Here is a 26,782-nt window from a genome sequence, read left to right on the forward strand (position 1 = left end):
GCGGCCGCCGGTTCTCCTTCCGCGCCTTCCTCCCAGCCTTCTCGTGATGGTCGCGTGTTCGGCGGCGGCCCCGGTGGTCCTGTGAGGCGGCGCTTGGCCCCGCCCCGTCCAGCGACCGAAGGGGGGAGAGGCGGAGGCGACCGGCAGGCAGGTGAGGAGGACGAGGCGGCCGTTGCGCTCTTTCCCCTCCTCCCTCCTTCGCGGGACGCGCTTGTTTAGCGACTAGACGCCCGCCAAAAGAGCTTTGTTTTGGGAACTGGCATTCTTAGCACTATTAACTATATATGGATTTGTTATGTCAGTTGTTATATATTTATTTACACCCCACCTTTTTGTCCTGACAGGGACTCGAGGAAGTCTACTAGTTATTGAGAGAGAGAGAGTAGTTTTATAGAGATAGATAGATAGATAGATAGAACTATCTATATAACTATCTATATATAGTTATAGTTTTATATAATAATAATAATTTATTATTTATACCCCGCCCATCCGCCTGGGTTTCCCCAGCCACTCTGGGCGGCTTCCAACAGAACACTAAAATACAATAACCTATTAGATCTAGATATAGTTCCTATATAGATCCTATATAGATCTAAATATAGATAGTTTTATATAGATCAAGTTATAGTTTTATATAGCTATGTACTTATATATAGTTATATAACTATATATATATAGTTTTTTATATATATAGATATAGATATAGATATATATATAGATATATATATATAATGATAGTTCCTATCTGTAGGCTTCACCTCAGTGTTTAGTTCCCGCGCCTTTCCCTTGCAAAGAGTACGAAAACCGCATCCTCCCGTGCACACCCTTTGAATTAATCAAAAAAAATTTGCAAGGGTTCCCGCAGCCAGGTATTGTGAGCCTCATACGGCAGAGGTGTTCACGTTCACAAGTGTTCACGTTTCCTTCTTGATGCCAACGCAGCGAATGGAATTTTATGCACATTGAATCTGCAGCTTGCGCACGTTGAACTCGTGTGCATTCGGCTTTATGTGCTTGGCAAAAAAAAAAGTCAAAAGGTGGTGGGGTTCTGGTGAAAATGACTTGGGCAACCCCGCCTGCCATTGAACCCAGTGGGTTTTGACTATACACAATTACGGCTTTCGGCACGCTCCCTAGAATGTAATGTAAGTTGCGGACTTTGTGTATATGGTTATTTCCCCAAAGTTTACCTCCCCCCACCCCCCATTTTTATTCATACATCCCTTTTATTCATATCATTGAGATTGTTAATAGAAAACAAACAAAAAATGATTCCCCCTCCCAAGTTTATTTATGATTTCCTTTTATTCGTATTATTGAGATTGTTAATAGATAAAAACAAACCCTTAATAAATTACTCATGCTATACAGGCTTCATGTTTCAGCTGCGGGGTGCTGCAGGCAATTGTCACTTTGGCACACTGCACTACCTTTGGCACACTGCACTAACTGGAAGTTAGTCCAGAGGCTGCCAGTCAGAACTGGAAGCCCAAAGCCGCTCCTTGAATTGCCAGGTTCATAATGGGAGACCTCTTCCTCCTTGGCAGTTTTCAACCTCTTAGACTTCACAGCACTCAGCCTTAAGGCTGCTTTGCTGAAAGGCCAATGAGCGTAGTCAGGTCAGCAGTGGTGAAGCTGTGGGTTTTGCTTCTTTCTCTGTGCAACTGCTTCACCAGTGTTTCAGTTTCAAAGTCCCATTTCCCACACGGTGTTTGTTGGATTTCATAAATCTGGGCTGAATTGCGCTAGTGAAGAAAAAAGTTCATGCTTGTTTCCACTGCTCAGCCCAGGTACTCTAGCCACGTTCCCACTGAAACGTTTTGATTGACTTAGGCTGCGATTCCGTGCATGTTTACTTAGCGGTAAGCCATGTTGAATGCAATTGCTCATACTTCTGAATAAACATGCATGGAATTGGGATGTTAGAGATTGTACAGCAATCTCTTGTGTGAACTTCTAGAAGCCCTTACAATGACAGACAGACTAAACAATCGGCGCAGCCTAGAGCACACAGCTGGCAATTAAATGGCTGCTTCCATTCGGGACAGCAGGAGGTATGCTTCAGTTATCGTACCTGTTTGGTTACTGTTTATAATTTGGCCCAAAATCAGATGTGAAGCAAAGAAAGTGAACTTTCCAAGTGCCTAACTTGTGTGCTTGCCTTCATGGCTTGCTAAACATCTGTCCAAGTTACCAAGTATGCTGCAAAACGTAGAACAGTTTTGAAAATAATAAATAACCCAGTAATTAAATTTTCTGCCTTTCAAATTTAAAGCTAAATTGGGTGAGGGTAGCTGATGGGTGTCAAACCCTCAGTGAGTTAGGGACTTCCCCAGTGTGTTGTAGAGGGAAGTGAGAGGCAGATGGGGTTTGTCAGCCTGGGAATGTAGCCTATCTACGAGAAGGAAAACTCTGGTCCTAAACCTCCGCTGCCTTGAGGGATATCTTCAGGAGAAGAAAAGGCTAAGGAGGAAACCATACACAAATCCAGAGTGGAGTCCCGAAGACGATTGGATGGCGTCTTGTATGCCTCCTCCTGGCAACTCCTGCAGCCAAGCTGTTGCCAAACGTATTGCTCTGCTTTCTTTTGGACCACATCATCAAGACCAAGAGGAGTGTCTTGTCGTTGGGGCAGCCCAGGACCCCCATACACACTGTCCAGGCTTGTACACCATGGAAGGTCACTTTGGTGCTGCAAACACTGGGTTGACTTCATCCCCAGAGGCATACTGGATTGTCTCTCGGGGCAGACAGATGCATACCCCTGAGTTAACTCATTGAAGGGCCTTGACCAGTATGTGTGATTTTGCAGATATTCTACCTCCTTAACTTCTTGCAAGCGAGTGGTTATGAGCTGCATGTGTGAATAGAAAAGAATTCGGTTATGATACAACAGTGTTAATATCAATTTATTAGTTTGTTGAAATATCGCTGAGAAAATTACTCCTGAGTCAAATAACGGCCCAGACAAGCAAATGTTTTGATGGGTGATAGTGTAAGCACAGCCCATAAACAGTCCCTTCTTTTGACCTGTAGCCTGTTGTCAGGTAACTATTTTGTGTCACAACTCACACAAGAAGTTCAGAGACAATTGCTTGTTTGTTGTTTGTTTTTTAAAGAATGTTGTTTCCCTCAAATACCATGTTTACTAACTCTGCGTCTGTCTTAGGTGCAAACTTTGAAACATGAACAGCATCACCCATTTCCCGTGTTCAGAGCTGACTTGGCTTGTCGTGGAGCCCAGTGCCCAACGCTTCCCAACTGACTTCCCCACAAGGCATTTTTAAAGTACCTAGAATGGCCAACAAGAAAGAACCTCCTTTCTACAATGATAATAACATGGGACCATGCCATTACAAATTTGCTTTCTATGAGACTATGGAGCTCTTCATTGAAACTCTAACAGGAACATGCTTTGAGTTGCTGGTATCTCCTTTTGAAACAGTAATTTCTGTGAAAACTAAAATCCAGAGATTGGAAGGTTTGTGTCCTTTTAAGTTATAAAAATCTAGAAAGGTTTTTAACTTAGCACTTGAAAAGGTGGTTATTTTATAGAAAACATGCCATTGTGATCTGTAATGCAGTGGTGATCAGTGTAAAGAGCTAGCTAGCAGTGTGAAATATAGTGGTACCTCTGGATGCGAACGGGATCCGTTCCGGAGCACCGTTCGCATCCAGAAGCGAACGCAACCCGCAATTCGGTGCTTCTGCGCATGGCATCATTTTGACCGTCTGCGCATGCGCGAGCGGCGAAACCCGGAAGTAACGCTCTCCATTACTTCCGGGTCGCCGCAGCGCGCAACCCAAAAATACTTATCCCGAAGCTATTTTAACCCGAGGTATGACTGTACCTGGAAGATGGAGCAAATTTGTTTTCTCCTGCCACAGAAAGGAGATTCTGACTAAATATCAGGAAGAACTTTTGGATGGTAAGAGCTGTTTGACCGTAGAACGGACTCCATTGGAAGGTGGTGTACTTTGATGGAAGTTTTAAGCAGAGGTTGGGTGGCCATCTGTCATGGATGCTTAATTGAGATTCCTGCATTACAGGGGGTTGGACTAGATGTCCCTCGGGATCCCAGCTCTGCAATTCTAGGATCTACCATGTGACAGCCCTTTAGATATTTGAAGATGGCTGTCATATCTCCTTTCAGGCTCCTCTTTTCCAGGCTCAGCCATGCCTCATAAGGATTGGTTTCCAGGCCCTTATTATATTGGTTGCCCTTCTCTGCACCGGGTCCAGCTTACCAATATCCTTAAATTGTGGTATCCAGAACTGGACACAGGATTGCAGGTTGGGTCTGACCAAGGCAGAATAGAGTAGTATTACTACTTCCCTTGATCTGGACCATACGTCGGCAACCTAAGGCCCATGGGCCAGAAGCAGCCCATGAGGGTCGCTTAACCGGCCCATGAGCCACCCCCGAACCGAGCCGCCCGCTCAGTGAGTCCCCTCACGCTACGCTAAACCGATGCTGAGTGGCGCAGGGACTCTCTTCCGCGGCTCCGGAAATCGCTTCTGGGCATGCGCAGGCGCGATTTCCAGCGCTGCACCGGTCCGGCCCACGGAGGATCTCCGTGGGAGTGATCTGGCCCATGCCAGGTAAGCCTTGCCGACCCCTGATCTGGACACTGTGCTTCTGCTGATGCAGCCGAGAATAGCATTAGCCTTTTCTGCTGATGCATCACACTGTTGACTCATGTTCAGCTTGTGGTCTACTAAGACCCCGTGACCCTTTCCACTTGTACAACTGGTAATCCCGGTGTCTCCCATCCTATATTTCTGCAGCTGGTTCTTCCTGCCTAAGTGTGGAACTTGGCATTTGTCCCTTTTGAAATTCATTTTGTTAGTTTGGGCCCAGTTCTCCAATCAGTTAAGGTCATCTTGAATCCCGATTCTGTCTTCTGTGGCAGTAGCTACCCCTCCCAGTTTGGTGTCACCTGCAAATTTGATGAGCATCCATTCAACAACATCCATTGAATTGTACTGGCATTTCGTTTCTTACATAAGTTTAGAATTCTCATTGAGGTGTATCATTGAGATATTTACAAAGACAGTGAATTAGCCAATTTAAATGATAGCTGATATGTTTTGGTAGTAACTTATTCTTAAAATTATCTACACTTTTCTGTATGAGTATCTATCAACTGTTCATGCTATAGAAGTATCTTCAGAGAGTTCTTCATCATTAGTGCTTGCTTTCACAAGAACCCAAGTACTCACTGGTAGTAGTTTTAACATCTAAGTGCTCAGAAGTTTCAGCTAGTGCAAAATTTAGCACCCCAGCATTGTACACAGCAAGCCAAGATTTGTTGCTCTAGTGTTATAGGATCAGTCTCTTTAGCCGCCATGAGTGCTCTCAGACAGCATAAAAAAAATTATTATCAGTTAACTTCGTATTGATCTCTTTACATTGAAATGCGATGTTCAATACTACATTGACGCAGTCAACAACCCTGCCCAAAAGGAAATAAGAACAGAACCTTCCCAAATCATATGGGTTAAATTTGCCTGGTCTCTGTTGCAACAACAGTAAATAGCAATGATTGTCATACGGTTTTTGGAGAGGAGTCCAGTGATCTCAAATGGTTGCCATGGGGACATGGCATAACACATAATGGCTGTGGGGTGGGGCATGGCGTAACACAACACAGTTCTCCTGAAGAGAATAGCATAACCCCAAATTAGAGAATACAGTCGTTTCCTTCTCTCATGAACTCTACCTGCATAAGACCGCCTTAGAGAATGGCATGTCATGTGAGATCAAACAGCTAGGAACTGGAGATGGAGCCTTTTCAGTGGTGGCACTAACCTCTGGAATGCCATCCTGTGGGTTCCTACTTTGTACGTAGAGTGAAATTGATTTGCAGTAATTTCAAGATAGATGAAAGGCACACTTTACACAGCGTGTCGCTTGCTAGGTTCTTGTTGCATCTGGCTACTTGCTTTTGGAAGCAGGCTAGTTCAAACCATGTACTTTTCAAGCAAAGTAGCTACAGTAGTATCTTGGTTTACAAGCTTAATCTGTTCCAGAAGTCTGTTCTTAAACAGAGACACGCTTTCCCTATAATGAGGCCTCCCACCGCCAGTGCCCTTCCACCGTTCAGATTCCGTTCTTAGACCGAGGTAAAGTTATCAAAGCAAGACACTATTTCCGGTTTTGCGGAGTTTTTAAACCAAATCGTTCTTAAATCGGACTGTTCTTAAACCACGGTACCACTGTATTCTGTTTTTATGTTGTTACCATTTAATCTCAAGGACAGAAAAGGACAGTACTTTGTGTTCACTTGATAGTAATGTAAGGATGTTCCTTTATATATTTTCAAGGCACTTTCTACTACGTATTCACATCTTTTCAGCTCTTTAGTACCTTTAACCTAAATGAATTTACATAACTAAGTATACTTAAAATTAATTTCAGTGGTTTACCATGGTGATTTGGGGCACAGCTTTACAAGGTCAGTAAGCCAATTAAAATTTATCAATGTCATTTTAAGGTATCCCCGTATCTCAGCAACACTTAATCTGGAATAATGTAGAGCTGGAGGACGACTATTGCTTGAATGATTACAAGTGAGTATTTAAATGCAATTACAGATGTTTCTAAATACCATTTCTGTTGTGGGAAAAAGGCTACAAAACATTTTTGATTGGTTTACAGCATTTCAGAGGGCTGCACTTTGAAGCTGATATTGGCAATGCGAGGTGGACCTATTAATACTAGAAGAGGTAGGTGCCTATTAAATTGTCTCTGAAGTATTTTTTGCAAAGTCAGTACAATCCACCTGAAAGCTAAACTTACTATGATCCCACTGACGGGTGAGAGGGAGTAAAGCACATGCTTCACTTTCCCATTATGGATCACATGCTTAACTATTGAAGTGAATGAGAGCTTCTTTCCTTTTTGTGCTTCTGTTCAGTAATAAATCAATTACACCCCAGTGACATAAGAGTTAAAGTGCTGTGGTAATTGATTCTATATACTTCTGCCTGCGGGTGGCGCTGTGGGTTAAACCACAGAGCCTAGGACTTGCCAATCGGAAGGTTGGCGGTTCGAATCCCCGCAACGGGGTGAGCTCCCGTTGCTCGGTCCCTGCTCCTGCCAACCTAGCAGATCGAAAGCATGCCAGTGCAAGTAGATAAATAGGTACCACTCCGGCGGGAAGGTAAATGGTGTTTCCGTGAGCTGCTCTGGTTCGCCAGAAGTGGTTTAGTCATGCTGGCCACATGACCCGGAAGCTGTACGCCGGCTCCCTCAGCCAATAAAGCAAGATGAGCGCCGCAACCCCAGAGTCGGTCACAACTGGACCTAATGGTCAGGGGTCCCTTTACCTTTACCTTTTTAGTAACTTGGCAATAGGCTCCCAGTTCTGGTAAAAGGCCCAACCTATATATCTCACCCCAAGAGTTATTGGATCATTCTCTCTTCACCACTAAAGTATCACTGTGTAGTTTGGGCTGAAATTTTTGCATGCCATTGACATCTTCCTTTAGCTGTTGCAGCACAAGCCTTGGTGTACCTAAAAGAGGATAATTGTTGGGTAGCCACAGCCTGTCTTTGAGGAACGAAAAGGGGAACACCAAAAGTATATTCATTTCTTTGACTTGTTAGATTCAAATCTAGACTTAAATTGGACAATCATATTAAAAGCTAATTGCTTTCCAAAAAAAAAAAGGAAAAATAACAGCAACATATTTGTAATTTTATTTTTACAAATTCTTTAAAGAAAAGTGGGAGAAACTACACTTTGCGTCCTTTCTGCCATTGTAATGTCTGCAATGAAATAGTAGGTGCGGAGGCAGGCAAAGTGGCCAGTTATTACACTTACATGCAAGGGAAGATACAACATTTTTATTTCCGAAATCAGTGAAATGAAGAAACAAACATTGTGAGACGTGTGTTCTTAGCGCTCGCTCAAATGTTACTGCATTTGCTCTGTAGTTACTCTTGGTAACTTGCATCAAAAGAAACCCATAAATATTGTATGAAGCTGAGTGGTATGAACCAAGTGCTGAAAGAAAGGTGGTTTACTTTATTATTAAGTGGGTCAAACATTCGATCCCTCGTATTTACAGAAATGTCTATCATTGTATACAAAATTAAAAGTGAGAATGAGTGTTCAAAGCACTCAGTGGACTACTGCAGATAGTTTCAGCAATTTGACCAACACAGAAGTCCTAATGCTGAATAGTAAATGTCAAATGTGTTCTGCAATTCTCTCCCCTCCCCCTCCCCTTTTCAATATGCTGGGCAAACACACAGATGATTGGTTTCTATGGGCATATCACCTGACAGTGGGAAGCATGTTCTAACTATGGGGCACCTTTGGTTCCCACATTGGAAGCCCTTAGCATTATTATTTGCAAAGTATCGTTAAACCACAGAGCCTAGGACTTGCCGATCAGAAGGTTGGTGGTTCGAATCCCCACAACGGGGTGAGCTCCCGTTGCTCGGTCCCTGCTCCTGCCAACCTAGCAGTTCGAAAGCACCTCAAAGTGCAAGTAGATAAATAGGTACCGCTCCGGCAGGAAGGTAAACGGTGTTTCCGTGCGCTGCTCTGGTTCGCCAGAAGAAGCTTAGTCATGCTGGCCACATGACCCAGAAGCTGTACGCCGGCTCCCTCGGCCTATAGAACGAGATGAGCTCACAACCCCAGAGTTGTCCGCGACTGGACCTAATGGTCAGGGGTCCCTTTACCCTTTACTTTATCATTATCACAGAAGATGTATAATTATTATTATTATTATTATTATTATTATTATTATTTAATAATTATTAATAATAATTTAATAATATTATTATTAGCTGCTCAGGGCGGCTAACACCAGTAAAATTACAAGAAAAGCATAATAGGGGGGGAATTTAAAATACAGGTTAAAATGCAATTTAAAATGCAGCCTCATTTTAAAAGTAGCCCATGGATCAAAATCGTAAGGGAAGGGAAAACATAAGGGTCAGACTGAGTCCAAACCAAAGGCCAGGCAGAACAGCTCTGTCTTGCAGGCCTGCGGAAAGATGTCAAGTCCCGCAGGGCCCTAATCTCTTGTGACAGAGCGTTCCACCAAGCCGGGGCCAGTACTGAAAAGGCCCTGGCCCTAGCTGAGACCAATCTAACCACCTTGCGACTTGGAACCTCCAAAGTGTTGTCATTTGTGGATCTTAAGGTACTCCGCGGGACATACCAGGAGAGGCTGGGTCTTAGTACCTAAGACACAACTGTGATTTCATAATCATTCTTTTTAGCAGTCCTCACAGCAAATCACTGTATCCAGCAAATCAAATCATCCATAGTGACTGAAACCGTAGCCCAAAGTCAAAAACAGACATTCAATGATACTGCCTGTGAGAGCACAGATAACTGCATGGATGTTAAAAACCTCGATTATCATTAGAGTGACGATTCTATCATTAGATAGAATTAGAGATGAGCCAGTGTGGTGTAGTGGTTAAGAGCGGTAGTCTCGTAATCTGGGGAACTGGGTTCGCGTCTCCGCTCCTCCACATGCAGCTGCTGGGTGACCTTGGGCCAGTCACACTTCTCTGAAGTCTCTCAGCCCCACTCACCTCACAGAGTGTTTGTTGTGGGGGAGGAAGGGAAAGGAGAATGTTAGCCGCTTTGAGACTCCTTCGGGTAGTGATAAAGCGGGATATCAAATCCAAACTCTTCTTCTTCTTCTTCTTCTTCTTCTTCTTCTTCTTCTTCTTCTTCTTCTTCAGATCGACTCTCCCAGGAAATCTCTCAGCCCTCACTCTGTAGTGCACTATCAGAGTCCTCATGCCTAGAAGTGTGTTTTTAAAACCAGCAGGGTTTGCACAAGATAAGCCCATTTTAGAGTGTCTCTTGATAGGCCAGCCATCCCCCAACCTGTTACTTCGCAAATGCTTTGCACTGCAACACGCATCAGTCTGACCCTTATGTCTTCCCTCCCCGTACGGTTTTGATCTATGGGCCACTTTTAAAATGAGACTGCATTTTAAATTGCATTTTAACCTGTATTTTAAATTGGGTTCCTTTTTTTCTTTTTTCCCTATTATGTTTCTATTGTAATTTTACTGGTGTTAGCCGCCCTGAGCTGGGGAGGGCGGGGTATAAATAAAAATTATTATTATTATTATTATTATTAGTTGTAGCCAGCATGGTCAGGGATGATGGGAGTTTCCTCCACCAACATCTGGGAGCACCAGTCTAGGGGAAACTCTGAAATACTGAGAAATACCTTTCCTTTCCCCCATCCCCGGGCAAAAAAATAATAATTTCAAAAGTAGTATCAAAAGGGTCAGAGGGAGCCTGCTTGTTTCAATCCAGTTCTGCTGCATCCATAATTAAATCATAGTGAAAGCATACTTTGCTAGCTACTGGTGCTATATTAATAAAATCTTGTGGTGCCATTGATGTCAAACTTGGATTTCTTGATGTGACAGGACAGCAGAATGGGGGCACAAAAGGAGAGTATTACAGCTTTTCCTGTATTACCATACGCACTAGGGCTGTGCATTCACTTTAGAAAATGTGCCAGATACATTTGTCCAGATACTTAAAAAAAACACACCCTCAACTGGCCTTTCTATAACTAGAAACGGCTGCGGGTGGATGGGTGCGGTATAGTTTTGTGAGCAACATATATCAAGGAGGAAACTCTCGTTGGTTCTGACGCTTTCATCTGAGAGGTCATATAAATACTGCAGTAAAGACTAGAACTATGAGGGGATTCCTTAATCTTGAGAAAACGTAATTTACTTTGGGAAAGTGCAGATGAAGCCACTAAACTCAAAACGTTTGTACTATAGGTTCTAAAACAAATTACCCTATTTTTTGCTCTATGACTCACTTTTCCCTCCTAAAAAGTAAGGGGAAATGTGTGTGCGTCTTATGGAGCGAATGCAGGCTGCGCAGCTATCCCAGAAGCCAGAACAGCAAGAGGGATTGCTACTTTCACTGTGCAGCGATCCCTCTTGCTGTTCTGGCTTCTGAGATTCAGAATATATTTTTTTTTCTTGTTTTCCTCCTCCAAAAACTAGGTGTGTCTTGTGGTCTGGTGCGTCTTATAGAGCCAAAAATACGGTAGTTTCAGAAGATAGTGTGGGGGGTGGGATTCTGCTTCCTTCTTATTCCCCACACTCTTAGACACCAATATGAGGTCACCCGAGGGCTTGGAATGCAGAGTCATGACTGATTTCCCTCTGATATTGGAACTGAGCGAGGCTGTACAGATGTATCATCTGGACTCCATAATGGGCTGGATGACGACCAATAAACTAAAACTGAATCCTGATAAGACAGAGGCAGTATGAGCAGGTAGTTCCTAGGACTTTGGTGTTTTATCTTGCTTTGTTTGGCGCTGCACTCCTCCTGAAAGAGTTGGTTCACAGTTTGGGGGATGCTCCTTGATTCAGCATTGTCAGTTTGGGGCCCACCTGGCCTCAGGTGCCTTTTATCAACCTTGTCGTGCTTGCAACCTTTGCCGGACAGAGTATAGCCTTGCCATGGTGATCCATGTGATAACATCCCAGTTGGATAGCTGTGGTGCCTTATATATGGGGCTGCCCTTAAAGATAACTCAGAAACTTATTCTCCAGTGAAATCAGTGCTCAGAATGGCAAGGTTTGTATGAGAAAAATCTTTTTATTTATGAATGTGTGAAATCTTCAGGAAGACTTGCATGGAAAATCCATGCACTAGGATGAAATTTGTTTGCTGTCATTGCCAGCAACAAAAAGGGGTGATTTGCATCTGTATAAATACTTCTCGTGGCTGGAAAGGGCAAAAGTAAGGCTAGTGCATCAGTAGGGATGGCCTTCCGTAGCTACTACAGGTTTGACAGCCTTGGAAGTGGGCAAAACCTGGGACCGCCACCCAGACACCTGCGAGCGTCACAGTACCCTCAAAGGCTTTCGCTGGTGCCTTGGGCTGCCTGTGGGCATTAGGTTAGTTAAAAAACGGTAAAGGTAAAGGACCCCTGACAGTTAAGTCCAGTTGCGAATAACTCTGGGGTTGCGGCGCTCATCTCACTTTACAGGCCGAGGGAGCCGGCGTTTGTCCGCAAACAGTTTTTCCAGGTCATGTGACCAGCATGACTAAGCCGCTTCTGGAGAAACCAGAGCAGCGCACGGAAACGTCATTTACCTTCCCGCCGGAGCGGTACCTATTTATCTACTTGCACTGGTGTGCTTTCGAACTGCTAGGTTGGCAGGAGCTGGGACCGAGCAACAGGAGCTCACCCCATTGTGGGGATTTGAACCGCCGACCTTCCAGTCAGCAAGCCCTAGGCTCAGTGGTTTAGACCACAGTGCCACCCGTGTCCCCATTGGGTTGGTAACCCACTATATATCTATATCTATCTGTATATCTATCTATATCTATATCTATATATATTATTACTACGATTATTATTTTGGTTTGCTTTGGTTCTTTACACGGCAGAACAGTTCAGAGTGGTTGCTGGAGGTGGATGGGTCTGCCTCTTGCCTTCTGGTTGGTTTGGAAGGATTCTTTTTTTGCGGGGGGGGAGACGGCAGAGAAGGCTTCCCCACCCCCTGCCTCATTGCTTGCTTGTTGCCTGCTAGTCTTGAGCTAGCAGTTGCATTACCCTAGAATGAGAGAGAGAGAGAGAGAAGGAAGGAGGGGTGTGTGTGCGCAGGAATGGTTGATCTGGGAGAGGGAGAGCTATCTGTGAGGTTTGTGCATGGAAGAGAGGGGTCTGTGCATGACTATGTGGTCTATGTATGTGCAGTCTGGGGGCAGAGAGAGATGTGGGGGGGTATGTATTTGTGTGTTTGGTGTGGGTGGGTGGGTGGGTGAGAGAGAGAGATCTATATTGTGTGATCTCCACAATCAAGACCAGCAGGACATAGCCGGCTTCCCATGGTAAGCACAAGGTAGTCTTGAGCAGCAATGACAATACTCTTGATTTTGTGTCATATCATGCCCCTCGTGGCGGCGTTGTGTTATGCCGTGTCCCCCTGTGGCAGACATGTCATGACCGGCAGCCACAGCAGTTTCAAGTTTGAAATGTGGCCACTGGCCCACACAATGACCTGTGTCAGCTCTAGAGATCTGTCTGCAAGTGCAGCCCGGTCTTTTTGTCGACAATTTTGCTGGTAAGGGTAAAGGGGCTCTCTCTTTTTCTGAGCTGCCGTAAAGTTTGATGAAGCATTACAAGGTCTAGCCAGTTATTGATTTAATTTATTAAATTTCTATTTGAAAATGGTTCTTACTTGACAGCAACTTGATCATAGGTTACCGTATTTTTCGCTCTATAAGACGCAGCAGACCACAAGATGCACCTAGTTTTTGGAGGAGGAAAACAAGAAAAAAAATTATTCTGAATCTCAGAAGCCAGAACAGCAAGAGGGATCGCTGTACAGTGAAAGCAGCAATCCCTCTTGCTGTTCTGGCTTCTGGGATAGCTGCGCAGCCTGCATTCGCTCCATAAGCTGCACAGACATTTCCCCTTACTTTTTAGGAGGGGAAAAGTGAGTCTTATAGAGCAAAAAATACGGTAATTATTTATTTGAGGAAGTTATGTGGACTATCACTTAATTTGGCCTATTACAGACACTTCAGGATAGCTTCAGGAGATAAATCTTTTCAGTATGTTGCCTAGGTGATAAGTGTGCGTCCTTGCTTTCAGACAATAAAATATTTCTGGTTGTTTTTCCTCTCAGTTCCTGTGGGAGACCCAATTAGGGAAATAACAGAATACATGGATCCCAGTCGAGACGATATTTGGGAGAAGGTTCCATCCAGCAAACAGGTTACCTTCTTAGTATACCGCGAAGGAGATCAACTGAATTTTTTCCGTATTATAGACAAGGGAGATGGAACTTTAACACCATTGTCTGAATCGTTAAGGTATACTGGGTTTTATTTCTTTTCGAAAAAGTTAAAAAAATGTCTAACATAGAAACTTTTCTTACAGATTTGGTAGGAATAATCTGAAGGGCCCCCATTCTGAAGAAGCGCTTCAACTTTTTGCTACAGTTGATGAGGCAGATTGGAGTCTGACAGGCTCATAGGTTTGAGGGGGAAGGAAAAGGCACAGAATCCTAAAATTATGAAACAATGGATCCTGAAAATGTGGTGTTGAAAGACCTTGGGGGCGTGGAACCAGAGTACAGTGACTGAAACTGTTTTGGATGTTTTGAAGAATCAGGTTCACAAGCTTGGGACACCTCTGCATTCAGGTGGCAGCTGTAGCCAGAAGTGCCTTTCACCCAACTTGCTTGCTTACTTATATATTTGCTCTTCATCTGAAAAGATTTCCTGAGCAGCTGACAAAAACTAGTCCCTGTCCTTACAACACAAAGAGACTCAAGGAAAAGAGGCTTGGCGGGTGGAGGAGGGAGAAAGCAAGCTCAGGCACCAGTTCTAAAAATTATAATAACCAGGTGGGATGGAAGCAGCTCAGGTAGCCTGATGGAGTGATGATAGAGGAAGGGTCAAAGGCTGTTTCAGAAGAGGCAATGGAATAGCCCTGGTTTTCTTCTCTCCCTCTGCATTGCAGCCTGATGGGCCACCAGTGACACATGTTCCCGATGAGGTCAAATTTGCTGTGGTAACACACATCCATATTGCGTTAACTGGAATGCACTCTGCTTGGGGCTACCATTGAAGACTCATCAGAAACTTTACTTGGTCCAGGATCCAAGTGCATTAATGTTGTCCAGTGCTTGCGCATGAGATCATGTTATATTGATCTTAAAACAGCTGCCCTGGTTACCAGTATGTCACTAAGCACGATTCAGAGTGTTGGGGCTTATCTTCAAAGCCATAAATGTATCCAGGGTACCACCTCTTCCCATATTATCCTGCTTAATTTTGAAAGCTTTTGACAACCCCCCCCCCATTGCTTTGAATGTTTGGCATCTATATTTACAACTTAAATACCTAATGTTAATGTAAATTTGCACTCTCTCCTTGCCAGTGGTGGTTCTGTTTATAATTTGTATGCGGATGATGAAGATGATACAGAGGCATCTCCTTCTGGTGAACAGATTATTGAGAATTCTATTACGATGAATAAAATGAAGCTTCTTAGAGCAAAGATGGAGAACATGAATCTGAGTAAAAAGGTGAAGGCACAGATTCTTCTACGCCATACAGAACTGTATGCATATTCATTTCTTTTGAAGAGTTAGCTGACTGCCTTAACCTTTATGGACTACAAGTATTCAGCACAGAACTGTTAGAGGGAATTATTGCTTTGTTGGCCTTAAAGCGAGGAAACATATAGAAATAAGGCTACTTTTATTGGACCAAAACTTTAGTAAGGGAGAGACAAAAACATCCTTTTTATTTCAATAGCAGACATTGTTCCAACAAAAGATAATACTTTACTATATAATATGCCCAGAATATATGTGTGTGCCACTTATTACAAAGATGCATTTTTAGTATAAGGTACAGTTGTACCTTGGAAGTTGAACAGAATCCGTTCTGGAAGTCCCTTCGACTTCCGAAACGTTTGACTTCCAAAGCGTGGCTTCTATTTGCTACAGGAAACTCCTGCAGCCAATCGGAAGCCCCGTCAGACGTTCGGCTTTCAAAAGAACGTTAAAAAACCAGAACATTCACTTCCAGTTTTCAATCATTCGGGAGCCGGAATGTTCAACTCCCAAGGCGTTAGAGAGCCGAGGTACGACTGTATATAGTAAACAACTTCTAAATGAGAATCTGTTTTTATATTTAATAAATGCAAAGCGGTGTTATTTAGTGTATCTGATTTCCCAATATTCTAATTATTTATTAGAAAAGAATTAGTTATTAACATTGCCGTCTATGCAGACTTATAGTTTTGAACTTCTATTAATCTGGACACTGAGCAACATTTAAATTCACTTAATTTCTTAATTGGCCATTCTTGGAAAGGTATGCAGTTAAAGAAAGTGAGAAGAGGCTATTTTTAAATTTGAAAAGTCATCTCGGAATTTTTGTGTATATTGTAATGCAGAAAAAGTAATAATAACCACGTCTCCTTTTTCTTTTTTCACAGCCTAAAAAAACGATTAAAGTGACCCCCCACCCTCCATTGGCTCCTCGCCCATCTAGTGGCTCAGTCACAGCTGCTCACCAGAGATTTTTGCGAGCGCTCCGCCGTATGGGACAACCGTGCCTACCTCCTAGGAATTCAAATACCTCAGACTTTTCTCAAAATGCACTTTCGTTTTTAACATCTGCTGGCAGAAGGATGCCATCCACTAGTAATGACTTCGTGAAGGAAAACGACAGGTGGGAGACCGCTCCACAGTCACTTAGCAGCCTTAGGCTGCCCCCTAAAATTCCACGCGTGGAAAAAGAAGATTCAAAGCTTCCTCCAAACAGCGTGGTTCTTCCGGTCCCTGCTCCACTTAGGCACCCTGGGAGAAATATAGATAACAGTTCGGCAACAAATGAAGCTGGTCCTTTCTTATATCCAAATCTCACCAATGTAAAGCTGTATGCTGCAGAAGAAAAGGTTATACCAAACTCTGACACTTTTGCCTTGTTAGCTGAACCATGCAGTGATTTATATGGAATAGGAAAAGTCAACACGGAGCTCCATTTATCTGAGGCGGATGAGGATTCTGCTTCCGCAGATCTTCCAAACAAGACCATTACAAAACTCCTGACCCCTGCAGCAGCAGCAGCAGATACTAGTATTCTTAATTCTTGCGAACTAAGTCCCCAGAAGAACACACAGTTGTCGCCTCTTCACTGCTCCGCACAGATGACACGTTACAGTCCTCGGAAACCTCCAGCTCAGTCCAAGTTTTTCGAGGTTGGTAACTTGAGGCCCGCTGCCTCGCCAAATGTTCTGCGATCCTTGGAGTTGCACAATTTAGCCGACTCCTCATACCCAAGGACTTCCAAATTCCACGGCATAGGTTTAGACTCGCCCGGCAAAAGACCCGACCTCCTTTCTAAAATGGAGGCACGGGAAGTCACAGAAGTAGCGGTCAAGGCACCCAAAGATCCTGTTGTCTCTGTAAATAATGTGGGGTTCCTAAGTTCGCTGGCCCGGAGCGCAAACAGAGATGCTTCGCAGAATTCCTGTGGGACAAGCAGGTTTCGGACTTCTGGTATTGCGCGGACTACAAACCTCCAACATTTTCAAGGAGAAAGCTACAACATGGCCGCTCCCCACAATGAAATGCCCGGATACTTCCTAGTAAGTACATAAGCTTTCTAAATAGATGAGATTCCTCTTTGTGTTCCTTAGAAGGCTTGATTAGTGTTTGTTTCTGTTAAGAGTCACAAAGCTGATTGCAGCTGGAATTGAGAACTAGATGTGGGTGTTCAGTACTGTTTGTATCAGTATTTCTTAGGCATGTTGGGCTTGTTCATGGTGCCTTTGACCACCTCTTCAAGCAGTAAGCCCAACCCAATAGCCTTGCACTGCCAGTGGAAAACTACCTTTCAGGTAGGTATCAGCCATACTTTTCAGAAGCCTAGGACTTCATAATTTTGGCATTTAATTTCTATCTTGGTGATAAATTCCATTCATTAATTTTCTTGTGACTTCCAGTTTGATCATCCAAAAAGCTTTTGCTTAATCTTCCTATCTGTCTATCCAGTTTCACACTTTGCTGCATTAGCTAAGCCATATGCGGTTCTTTGTTGTTGTTGTTTAGTCGTTTAGTCGTGTCCGACTCTTCGTGACCCCCTGGACCAGAGCATGCCAGGCACTTCTGTCTTCCACTGCCTCCCGCAGTTTGGTCAAACTCATGCTGGTAGTTTCGAGAATACTATCCAACCAACTCGTCTTCTGTCGTTCCCTTATCCTTGTGCCCTCCATCTTTCCCAACATCAGGGTCTTTTCCAGGGAGTCTTCTCTTCTCATGAGGTGGCCAAAGTATTGGAGCCTCAGCTTCAGGACCTGACCTTCCAGTGAGCACTCAGGGCTGATTTCCTTCAGAATGGATAGGTTTGATCTTCTTGCAGTCCATGGGACTCTCAAGAGTCTCCTCCAGCACCATAATTCAAAAGCATCAATTCTTCGGCGATCAGCCTTCTTTATGGTCCAACTCTCACTTCCATACATCACTACTGGGAAAACCATAGCTTTAACTATACAGACCTTTGTTGGCAAGGTGATGTCTCTGCTTTTTAAGATGCTGTCTAGGTTTGTCATTGCTTTTCTCCCAAGAAGCAGGCGTCTTTTAATTTTGTGGCTGCTGTCACCATCTGCAATGATCATGGAGCCCAAGAAAGTAAAATCTCTCACTGCCTCCATTTCTTCCCCTTCTGTTTGCCAGGAGGTGATGGGACCAGTGGCCATGATCTTCGGGGTTTTTATGTTGAGCTTCAAACCATATTTTGCGCTCTCTTCTAAGGCATGTTAATAGTTCACTCCTGTCTACATCCAAATTATGAGTAATATAGAAGGGAACTGTTATTTTGATGTGCTGTGGCCCACTAGAGACCTCCAAGTCTCGCCTATCAACATGTTCAGTGAAACCAGGAGCATGAATTAATCTGCATTTGCTTATGCAAATTGCACATGGGAATTTTACTGAAAGGCGATATAAAACACCCATCTTCAGTACATCAGCCTTATTCAGATATTTCACACTCCAATAAGCAAATTGTGCAAGTGAGAGTGTGGAACTATAACCACTGACTCTTGAGTTGCCAACCAAGCATTGGGATATATCTGCAAAAAGTAAGACACTGAAACGCCCCTAGGCTCTCCCTGTGATCAGAAATCTCCCCTTACCCAAATGCTTATTGTACTGGGAGCGTTGATGGCTGAATATGACTCTTGAGTTCTTGGGCTCTTGTTTTGATTCAAGTTGCTCAGCTTTTGACGCCAACCATATCAAGGGCAACACAAAAACGACAAAAATCGTACATAAAAGTCTCATTCGCTTTAGGTTCTTACTGAGATACTGTGTTTTTACGTTTCTTCCCTGGTTTGGGCTGGTGATGGGAATATTGCCTGGCAATGTTTGGGGGGCAGGGGAAGGACAGGAAAGTGCTTGCTGTACTTTGTTAGGCCGTTGCAGCAAAAACTTCAAAAAGTCTTGTAACGCCTTAAAGGTTGACAGACTCTGGGGTTGTGCGCTCATCTCACTCTATAGGCCGGGAGCCAGCGCTGTCCGCAGACACTTCCGGGTCACGTGGCCAGCGTGACGAAGCTGCTCTGGCGAGCCAGAGCCGCACACGGAAACGCCGTTTACCTTCCCGCTAGTAAGCGGTCCCTATTTATCTACTTGCACCCGGGGGTGCTTTCGAACTGCTAGGTTGGCAGGCGCTGGGACCAAGCAACAGGAGCGCACCCCGCCGCGGGGATTCGAACCGCCGACCATGTGATCGGCAAGTCCTAGGCGCTGAGGTTTAACCCACAGCGCCACCCGCGTCCCTTTGTAACACCTTAAGAACTGACAAAACTTTTCTGGTTCAAGTTTCACGGATTTACTTCATCGTTAGTGGTTGTAAGCATATCAGAGGGATGTGAAATGCAGAGAAGTACAAACAATGATATAATTATGTTATTATAGTGATATAGTTATGTTATTAACAGTCCATTAAACAAAAGTTGTAAGTGCAGAAAACGCGCTGATAAAAATTATTCCAGCAGTTGTTTACCTCTAAGTGAATATAATGATTTGTTGAACATGAAACCGATATTTTGCAGCCCTGCTCCGTTTCCGCACCTTACCTACATAAGTTCACCTTGTTTAACAAGCAGCACAGTTTGCCTGGTGAAGGATAAGGCTCCCATAGCAGCACTAGCAGAAGAGAGGAGATTGTTCTGTGTATCTTGGTGCCCAAATAAAGCAGGGGATAATGGGAGATAACAGGTGCCTGGGGGGAAAGGGGAAAAATGCTTCTTACTGGTGTTTTCCTCCCCAGTCACTTCCTCATTCCCTAAGTTCTTTGTGGAGGAAACGAGGAATGATTTCTTTCTCTTTCATGCTAGGGTTTTGTAGAAAGTAGTAGCAGCAGATGTATGGAATGCTGTCTATGACATGTGTAACAGTTTAACACCCTTAATTCTTCTAAATCTTGCAAACATATACTGCAATGCATTTTTCCACACTATAGTTAATTGATGTCTGGTTTTAATCATTTTTATATGGTTTAATGTAACTTCTGTCATAAACTGCTTTGATGTATTTTATGAAATAGTGGTATGTGAATATTTAGATAAATAAAATCCTTCCTGAACTAAAATAGTCAGGGCGTCATCACCCTCATCTTTCTCTTTAAAGTTTGACATTAAACCATGAACAAGTTGCTGTCATTAAAAATTGTGGCGGGGTTTGCATTCTTTGCACCCCCACTTCATTAATTGGAACATGAGAGCTGCTAACATGTTCTTTAGTGTTCATGGAGATTTAAAATGCCAACAGGCATTTGAAGGGCCTATTGAGTCATTTACATATCCCAACAAAAAGGGAACCATTATAAGAAATATTGTACAATACTAAACAATTTCTACATACAATACCCAACAACAATAATAATTACACAATATTGGAAAGAAATTTCAGTTTTGTACTATTTATTTTAAGTAGTTAGCACCTAGGCTTGGATCCTAGTTTCCAATGAAAAGAGCTTTGCTTATAGCATTTTTTGTTGGTTCCGCCTATGCCTTATGAATATGGTATAAACAAAATCCAAAAAAATGTGGAGAATGTGTGGTTCCGTATTCATATTTTGACTATGATGTTAGGTTTTAGTCTAGATTTAGTGTGATTCAACCATATGGCAAGGCAGTAGCAAATAATGATTGGCCACAAGGGCTAGCCATAATTTGTGAAACCCTGCTACAAATCCATTGCCTTTTTTTGTTTTTACAAACCAAATGGCTTCTGGCTGCTGAGAGGACCAGAAAATCTGCTCTGATATGCACACGGTTTCTCTCGTGCTCTCAAATGACTGAAGTCACTGGGACCACCTAGGAGCGGGGAGTCCTACAACAGCTTTTGTTACTGAAAACAATGAGATATTATTCCGCATTTCAGCATTTTAATGAAAACATTACACCACCACAGAAAACAACTTACATGTTTCATCTTTTTCTTGTTGCATTGAACATCATTCTGAGTTTCTGTTAAACTTCAAAAAATCTGGAGTAAGCCCTGCTTGACTTCCTTATACAGAAATATATGTATAAATATATTTTCATACATAGCAGTTCTGTTCAAAATAGGTTCTCATTAAACAGTGTTCGGCATATGGGTTTTCCCAGTGAAATGTTTGGTGTGTCTGGGGTTCTAACAATTTATTGTATGAAATTTCACATCAGCAAAAAAATGTAAGTTGAAGAGGTATATACCAATACTATGGTAACTTGTTTGTTTTTCATATTTGTATCTGGTGTGTCTTCTAGCTGTATTTGCTTTTAACTCACGTTGTGAACCACTTTGGGTCCTACCCTGGGAGAAAGGTGGGATAGCAAATGCAATATTTTATCCACCTCCCATCGTGTCTTTTCAAGCAAAAACTAATCTGTGCTTATGTACACTATGAGAGTCCTACGTACCAAATTTGGTTCAAATTCATCAACTGGTTCTTGAATTGCTATGGCATAATGCATTTATCTTGATTTAGTGCTCGTTTCCCAACCCAGCGTTTTTTTCACCTAATCCACTAATACAAAAAAAACCTCTCTCTTTTTAGTCTCCTGGACTTGGATTGAATGGAAGTATTGTGGCTGCAGGAAAAAGAATAGGTGAGTAATAAATCCATATAGCTGTTATCAGCTAGAAAGTGCTTGTCTCATTTGAAACTGAACTAGGATCTAAGAGGGAGTATCCAACCTCTCTTTTCTATAGACAGCAGTTCTGGATCCAAAACTCTTCAAAGGTAATCATTCTAAATAAAAAAAGTAGTTATTTTGGGCAGCATAGATCTCACATAACTAAAACCACTTAGTTTTCTATATAGCGTGTATTGCGCTAACAAAAATATGTGCAGTATTTAATTATTATTAAAACACATTAATCAAACAACATGTGTCAGGCTAACATGTTTACTGCTGCCAAAGTTTGCATTATGTAATTTTGGGGGCATAGAAAAGTCACTTGAAACAAGAAACTGTTTTTCACCTGTGAAGCAAGGTTTTCCGTGTGTGCTGTTTTTCTCTTACACCATTTCTCTGAGAGCACGTATAAATTGAGAACGTTTTGCTTTTGGAAAGCAGGTGATGCAACTCATCTCCCACCTGTGAATGGTTCAGTTCAGCCTAAAAAGAAAATGACAAAGCACTGTTTCTTCTGTGGAAAGAAAACTGGATTAGCTACTAGCTATGAATGTAGGTAGGTTGAGTTTGCACCTTGAATGTGTTTGTCTTCAAACGGAAGCTTGTTGCTATGCTTTGTCACTTGTTAATGATTATTACATCTTCATTGATAAAATGTGACATTTCTTGACATAAATCTCCAAGGGATGAAGGGCTGTCCATTGTAAAATATCTCCGAATATTTTGCATCTCATTTAAAAGGGGTCACACCTTGATCTTCCTTTTAAAGGTGGTAGAGATTTGTGTGAATGGGAGGGAGGGCACGCTTAGGCCCTGTGGAATCACAGAAATTTACCAGAGTTGCATAGCTACTGGAAGTTGAAAGTTGTCATGTCCAGGAGTTAGTCCTGGTCCTGCTGGGAGAAACCATAATGTATGCCCTACTGCTAAAATAATTGGATTCTTCTGCTCTCCCCCCCCCCGCCCCCCGTGACTAATTTCAGTGGGTTTACGCTGAATAAAACCACCCTCTTCTTCCAGATACAATAGACTCGTAGAGTTGGAAGGAACTTCAGGGGTCATCTAGTCCAACCCCCTGCAATGCAGGAATCTCAGCTAAGTCATACACGACAAAGGGAATTGCAAAATGTCTGCCAAATTGTGTCCAGGCACTAGTTTTTTATGCCTACTCTAATCCAGTGGAATTGGCTGGCCAAGACAATTGGTGAAGCAAGTTATTTCCTTCCTTACAAGCTGTTTGATATACACTTCGAAGTGGTGGTTGTGGGGGATTTTTGTGGCATTTTATAATAGGACCCCGGCAGGGACACTATCGCCCTGTTTGAAGTGCATACCTGGAATCCATTAGCATTCTTCTCACCGTTTGAACCAAGCAGTGACAGGTCAGACAAGTTCAAATGGCTTTGCAATGTTGTTAAGCTGCAGCTACAGCAGACACACGAGACAAAGCCACAAATACAAAGCTATTGGTTATTAGACATCATGATCTCTGAATTTGCAAGCCAGAGTAACTCTCATTGACTCTGGTCTCCCCCCTCCTCTGCTCTTTCTTGCCTTGATTACCGTATTTTTCGCACTATTGGACGCACCGGTCCATAGGACGCACCTAGATTTGGGGGGGGAAATAAAGGCAAAAAAATTTATTCCCCCCCCGCCAGGCGCGGGGCTGGGGCGGGGGAAGCCCGAGCTTCCCCCTCCCCCAGAACGGGACCCAGAGCCATGCCGAAGCTGCGCGCAGCTTTGGCATCGCTCTGGGAGCTTGCGGGGCTGGGGGAGGAGGAAGCCCTCCGCCAGCCTCCAAACCATGTCGGGAGACAGCGGGATGGCGCGCTGCGCCTCTCCCGCTGTCCCCCGAGTTTGCGGGGCTGGGCCAGCCTTCTAACCAAGTCGGGGGACAGCGGGAAGGGCGCGCTGCGCCCCTGCCGCTGTCTCCCGAGTTTGCGGGGCTGGCGACGGGGAGGAGCAGGCTTCTCCCCCCGCCAGCCTTCTAGCCAAGTCGGGGGACAGCGGGAAGGGCGCGCTGCGCCCCTGCCGCTGTCTCCCGAGTATGCGGGGCTGGCGACGGGGAGGAGCAGGCTTCTCCCCCCGCCAGCCTTCTAGCCAAGTCGGGGGACAGCGGGAAGGGCACGCTGCGCCTCTCCCACTTTCTCCCGAGTTTGCGGGGCTGGCGACGGGGAGGAGCAGGCTTCTCCCCCCCCCCGCCAGCCTGCTAGCCAAGTCGGGGGACAGCGGGAAGGGCGCGCTGCGCCTCTCCCGCTGTCTCCCGAGTTTGCGGGGCTGGCGACGGGGAGGAGCAGGCTTCTCCCACCCGCCAGCCTTCTAGCCAAGTCGGGGGACAGCGGGAAGGGCGCGCTGCGCCCCTGCCGCTGTCTCCCGAGTTTGCAGGGCTGGCGACGGGGAGGAGCAGGCTTCTCCCCCCGCCAGCCTTCTAGCCAAGTCGGGGGACAGCAGGAAGGGCGCGCTGCGCCCCTGCCGCTGTCTCCCGAGTTTGCGGGGCTGGCGACGGGGAGGAGCAGGCTTCTCCCCCCCGCCAGCCTGCTAGCCAAGTCGGGGGACAGCGGGAAGGGCGCGCTGCGCCTCTCCCGCTGTCTCCCGAGTTTGCGGGGCTGGCGACGGGGAGGAGCAGGCTTCTCCCCCCCGCCAGCCTGCTAGCCAAGTCGGGGGACAGCGGGAAGGGCGCGCTGCGCCTCTCCCGCTGTCTCCCGAGTTTGCGGGGCTGGCGACGGGGAGGAGCAGGCTTCTCCCCCCGCCAGCCTGCTAGCCAAGTCGGGGGACAGCGGGAAGGGCGCGCTGCGCCTCTCCCGCTGTCCCCCGAGCTTGTGGGGCTGGCGGTGGGGCTCTCCTGAAGCCTGGAGAGCGAGAGGGGTCGGTGCACACCGACCCCTCTCGCTCTCCAGGCTTCAGCGAAAGCCTGCATTCGCACCATAGGACGCACACACATTTCCCCTTCATTTTTGGAGGGGAAAAAGTGCGTCCTATAGTGCGAAAAATACGGTATTTGGTCCCACTCTTGGTAGTTTTTCCTCTGTCTCTGACCCTCACCTTTCTATCCCCTTTTTCTATCTCTCTCCAACTTCAGGTATTCCTTTTCGATTGACTCCCTACCTCTCACCCTACTGTTCCAGACAAGCTAAGGAAATACGATCTCCTCATTAGGTTCCTCATTTGCAAACATAATACATTTGTCAGACTGTCACCTCCTGCTATCTTCTCAAGGCCTTCATAAACCTCACTCCCACTGACTCTGCCCGCTGTTCATCAGTATCAAAGTTCAGTACCTCTATTTGACTGGTCTGAACCTGGGTTATTAATACGGCGTATGAGTGCTGCTGGGACGGGGGTGGCGCTGTGGGTTAAACCAGAGCCTAGGACACAGAAGGTCGACGGTTCGAATCCCCACAACGGGGTGAGCTCCCGTTGCTCGGTCCCTGCTTCTGCCAACCTAGCAGTTCAAAAGCACATAAAAGTGCAAGTAGATAAATAGGTACCACTCCGGCAGGAAGGTAAACGGCGTTTCCATGCGCTGCTCTGGTTCGCCAGAAGCGGCTTCGTCATGCTGGCCACATGACCCGGAAGCTTTACGCCGGCTCCCTTGGCCAATAAAGCGAGATGAGCGCCGCAACCTGAGTCGGTCACGACTGGACCTAATGGTCAGGGGTCCCTTTACCAGTGCTGCTGCCTCAGATTAAGTTACTGTGCCCTTCCATCCTCAGAAGGGCTTTTGATAACAACAGCAGAGGGTGGATTTTGCTAATGGATTTGGGAGGTTGGCGGGAAGCAGTCTTCAACAGTTTTCCCTGTAGATCCCAATGCCTCTCAGAAATTTGCTCCAGAAGGTCAGGACTCACGTGACCCTGGAGGACATCGTGAGGTGTAACAGAGCAGACTGCAAGAGAAATCAACCTTCCCCTTTCTATTTGTGGTTAGCATGGGCCTCCACAAGCAAGGATAGAACCTCCAGCATGATCCCATCCAGCTTATGGCATCTCTCTTCTCCACTCCTCTGTCGTGCTCTTCCTCCCAACGCCCCCTTTCCATCCAAAGCCAGTGTTCCTCCTCTAGTGCTATACTTTTAACCCTTTTAGGTTGGAATCTGATTCACAGTTTCCTGGGAGGTGCATCATTCAGCACAGTGGGACTTGGTTTTTCTCCAATTATATTTTATTGAGTTTCAACATTTTTAACATACATAGTCATAACACAAGTTCACCTTTTCTCATATTTTTGTTGACTCCCCACCCCTTTTCCCATGCAGTTGTTTTTACTCCCCTACTGCTGCAGCCTATCTTCCGTCTATCAAAACATAACCAAATTATTACATTCAAATTACTTCTGTTGCTCATAGCTGAAATCCTGCTCATGAGTTCACCATACTATAATATTTAAGTAGTCTGAAAAAGCATCCATTCTTCCACAAAACACTCATCATTAGATTTTCTTAATTTTGCTGTTGGATTTTGCCAGTTCTGCATAGTCCAATATCTTCCTTATCCAAAACGGACTTTTTTCCAGTGAACATACAGTAGATCGTGCTGTACAAAGAATGCAGATCTCGCATCAGGAGTTAGTGATTTTGTCTCTCTGGTTTTACAAGCCTTCCTGTGTTACTCAACTCGTTTAGATGAGACCTTCAACCATTAAAAACGGCATTATTTTATTTCTGGGACAGTATCTGGACTATGAGATTTGTGGAAGATCTCTAACACTTGCCTTTCTCTTTTCAGATGTGGAAACAACTTCTGTGCAACTCACCGCTATGCAGAGACTCACACATGTACTTATGACTACAAGAATGCAGGGCGGAGGTACTTGCAGGAGGCCAATCCTGTGGTCAGTGCACCAAAGCTTCCCAAAATCTGAGCATGGTTTTATGGCATGCATCTGTCTGCCAGAGGAGCCTTATTACACAGAGAGAAGTAGCGGTGGTTTAGACTGCTTCTTTTGCCATGCTCCAAATCTAAAGATTGCCAACTAACAAAATCATATGAGGCTGCATAATACTGAAGAATAATGTGAACACTACTGTAGCTGACACCATTTATTCTTGAGTGAATCAAAAAATTTAAAAAAGTAGTTTTTGAAAATGTA

General features: G+C 44.6%; 1 protein-coding gene across 5 annotated transcripts; it reads left to right on the top strand.

Moving 5' to 3' along the window:
* On the top strand, window positions 1–26,782 carry ZFAND4 (zinc finger AN1-type containing 4). 5 transcript variants are annotated; one of them, XM_081005490.1, is made up of 10 exons: window positions 1–151; window positions 3,173–3,484; window positions 6,502–6,577; window positions 6,666–6,733; window positions 13,671–13,857; window positions 14,930–15,077; window positions 15,998–17,152; window positions 21,613–21,664; window positions 22,133–22,250; window positions 26,419–26,782. In XM_081005490.1, exons 2-10 carry the CDS (start codon window positions 3,301–3,303, stop codon window positions 26,552–26,554), a joined length of 2,124 nt encoding a protein of 707 aa, XP_080861616.1. In that variant the 5' UTR covers window positions 1–151; window positions 3,173–3,300; the 3' UTR covers window positions 26,555–26,782. The 5 variants fall into 5 exon arrangements, with proteins under 5 accessions (XP_080861616.1, XP_080861613.1, XP_080861615.1 ...); XM_081005487.1 differs by having other exon boundaries at window positions 22,133–22,246; XM_081005489.1 differs by having other exon boundaries at window positions 22,136–22,246.

The sequence above is a fragment of the Podarcis pityusensis genome, assembly GCF_964106645.2.
Source record: "Podarcis pityusensis genome assembly, chromosome: 5".
Taxonomy (NCBI): Eukaryota; Metazoa; Chordata; class Lepidosauria; order Squamata; family Lacertidae; genus Podarcis; species Podarcis pityusensis.

What these genes read in the sequence shown, in the direction of transcription:
- ZFAND4 (XM_081005487.1), top strand. Translation starts at nt 3,301, where the DNA reads ATGGCCAACAAGAAAGAACCTCCTTTCTACAATGATAATAACATGGGA. An exon ending in TATTGCTTGAATGATTACAA is followed by an intron (nt 6,578 to 6,665) that starts GTGAGTATTTAA and finishes ATTGGTTTACAG; the next exon opens with CATTTCAGAGGGCTGCACTT. An exon ending in ATTAGCTACTAGCTATGAAT is followed by an intron (nt 22,247 to 26,418) that starts GTAGGTAGGTTG and finishes TTCTCTTTTCAG; the next exon opens with ATGTGGAAACAACTTCTGTG.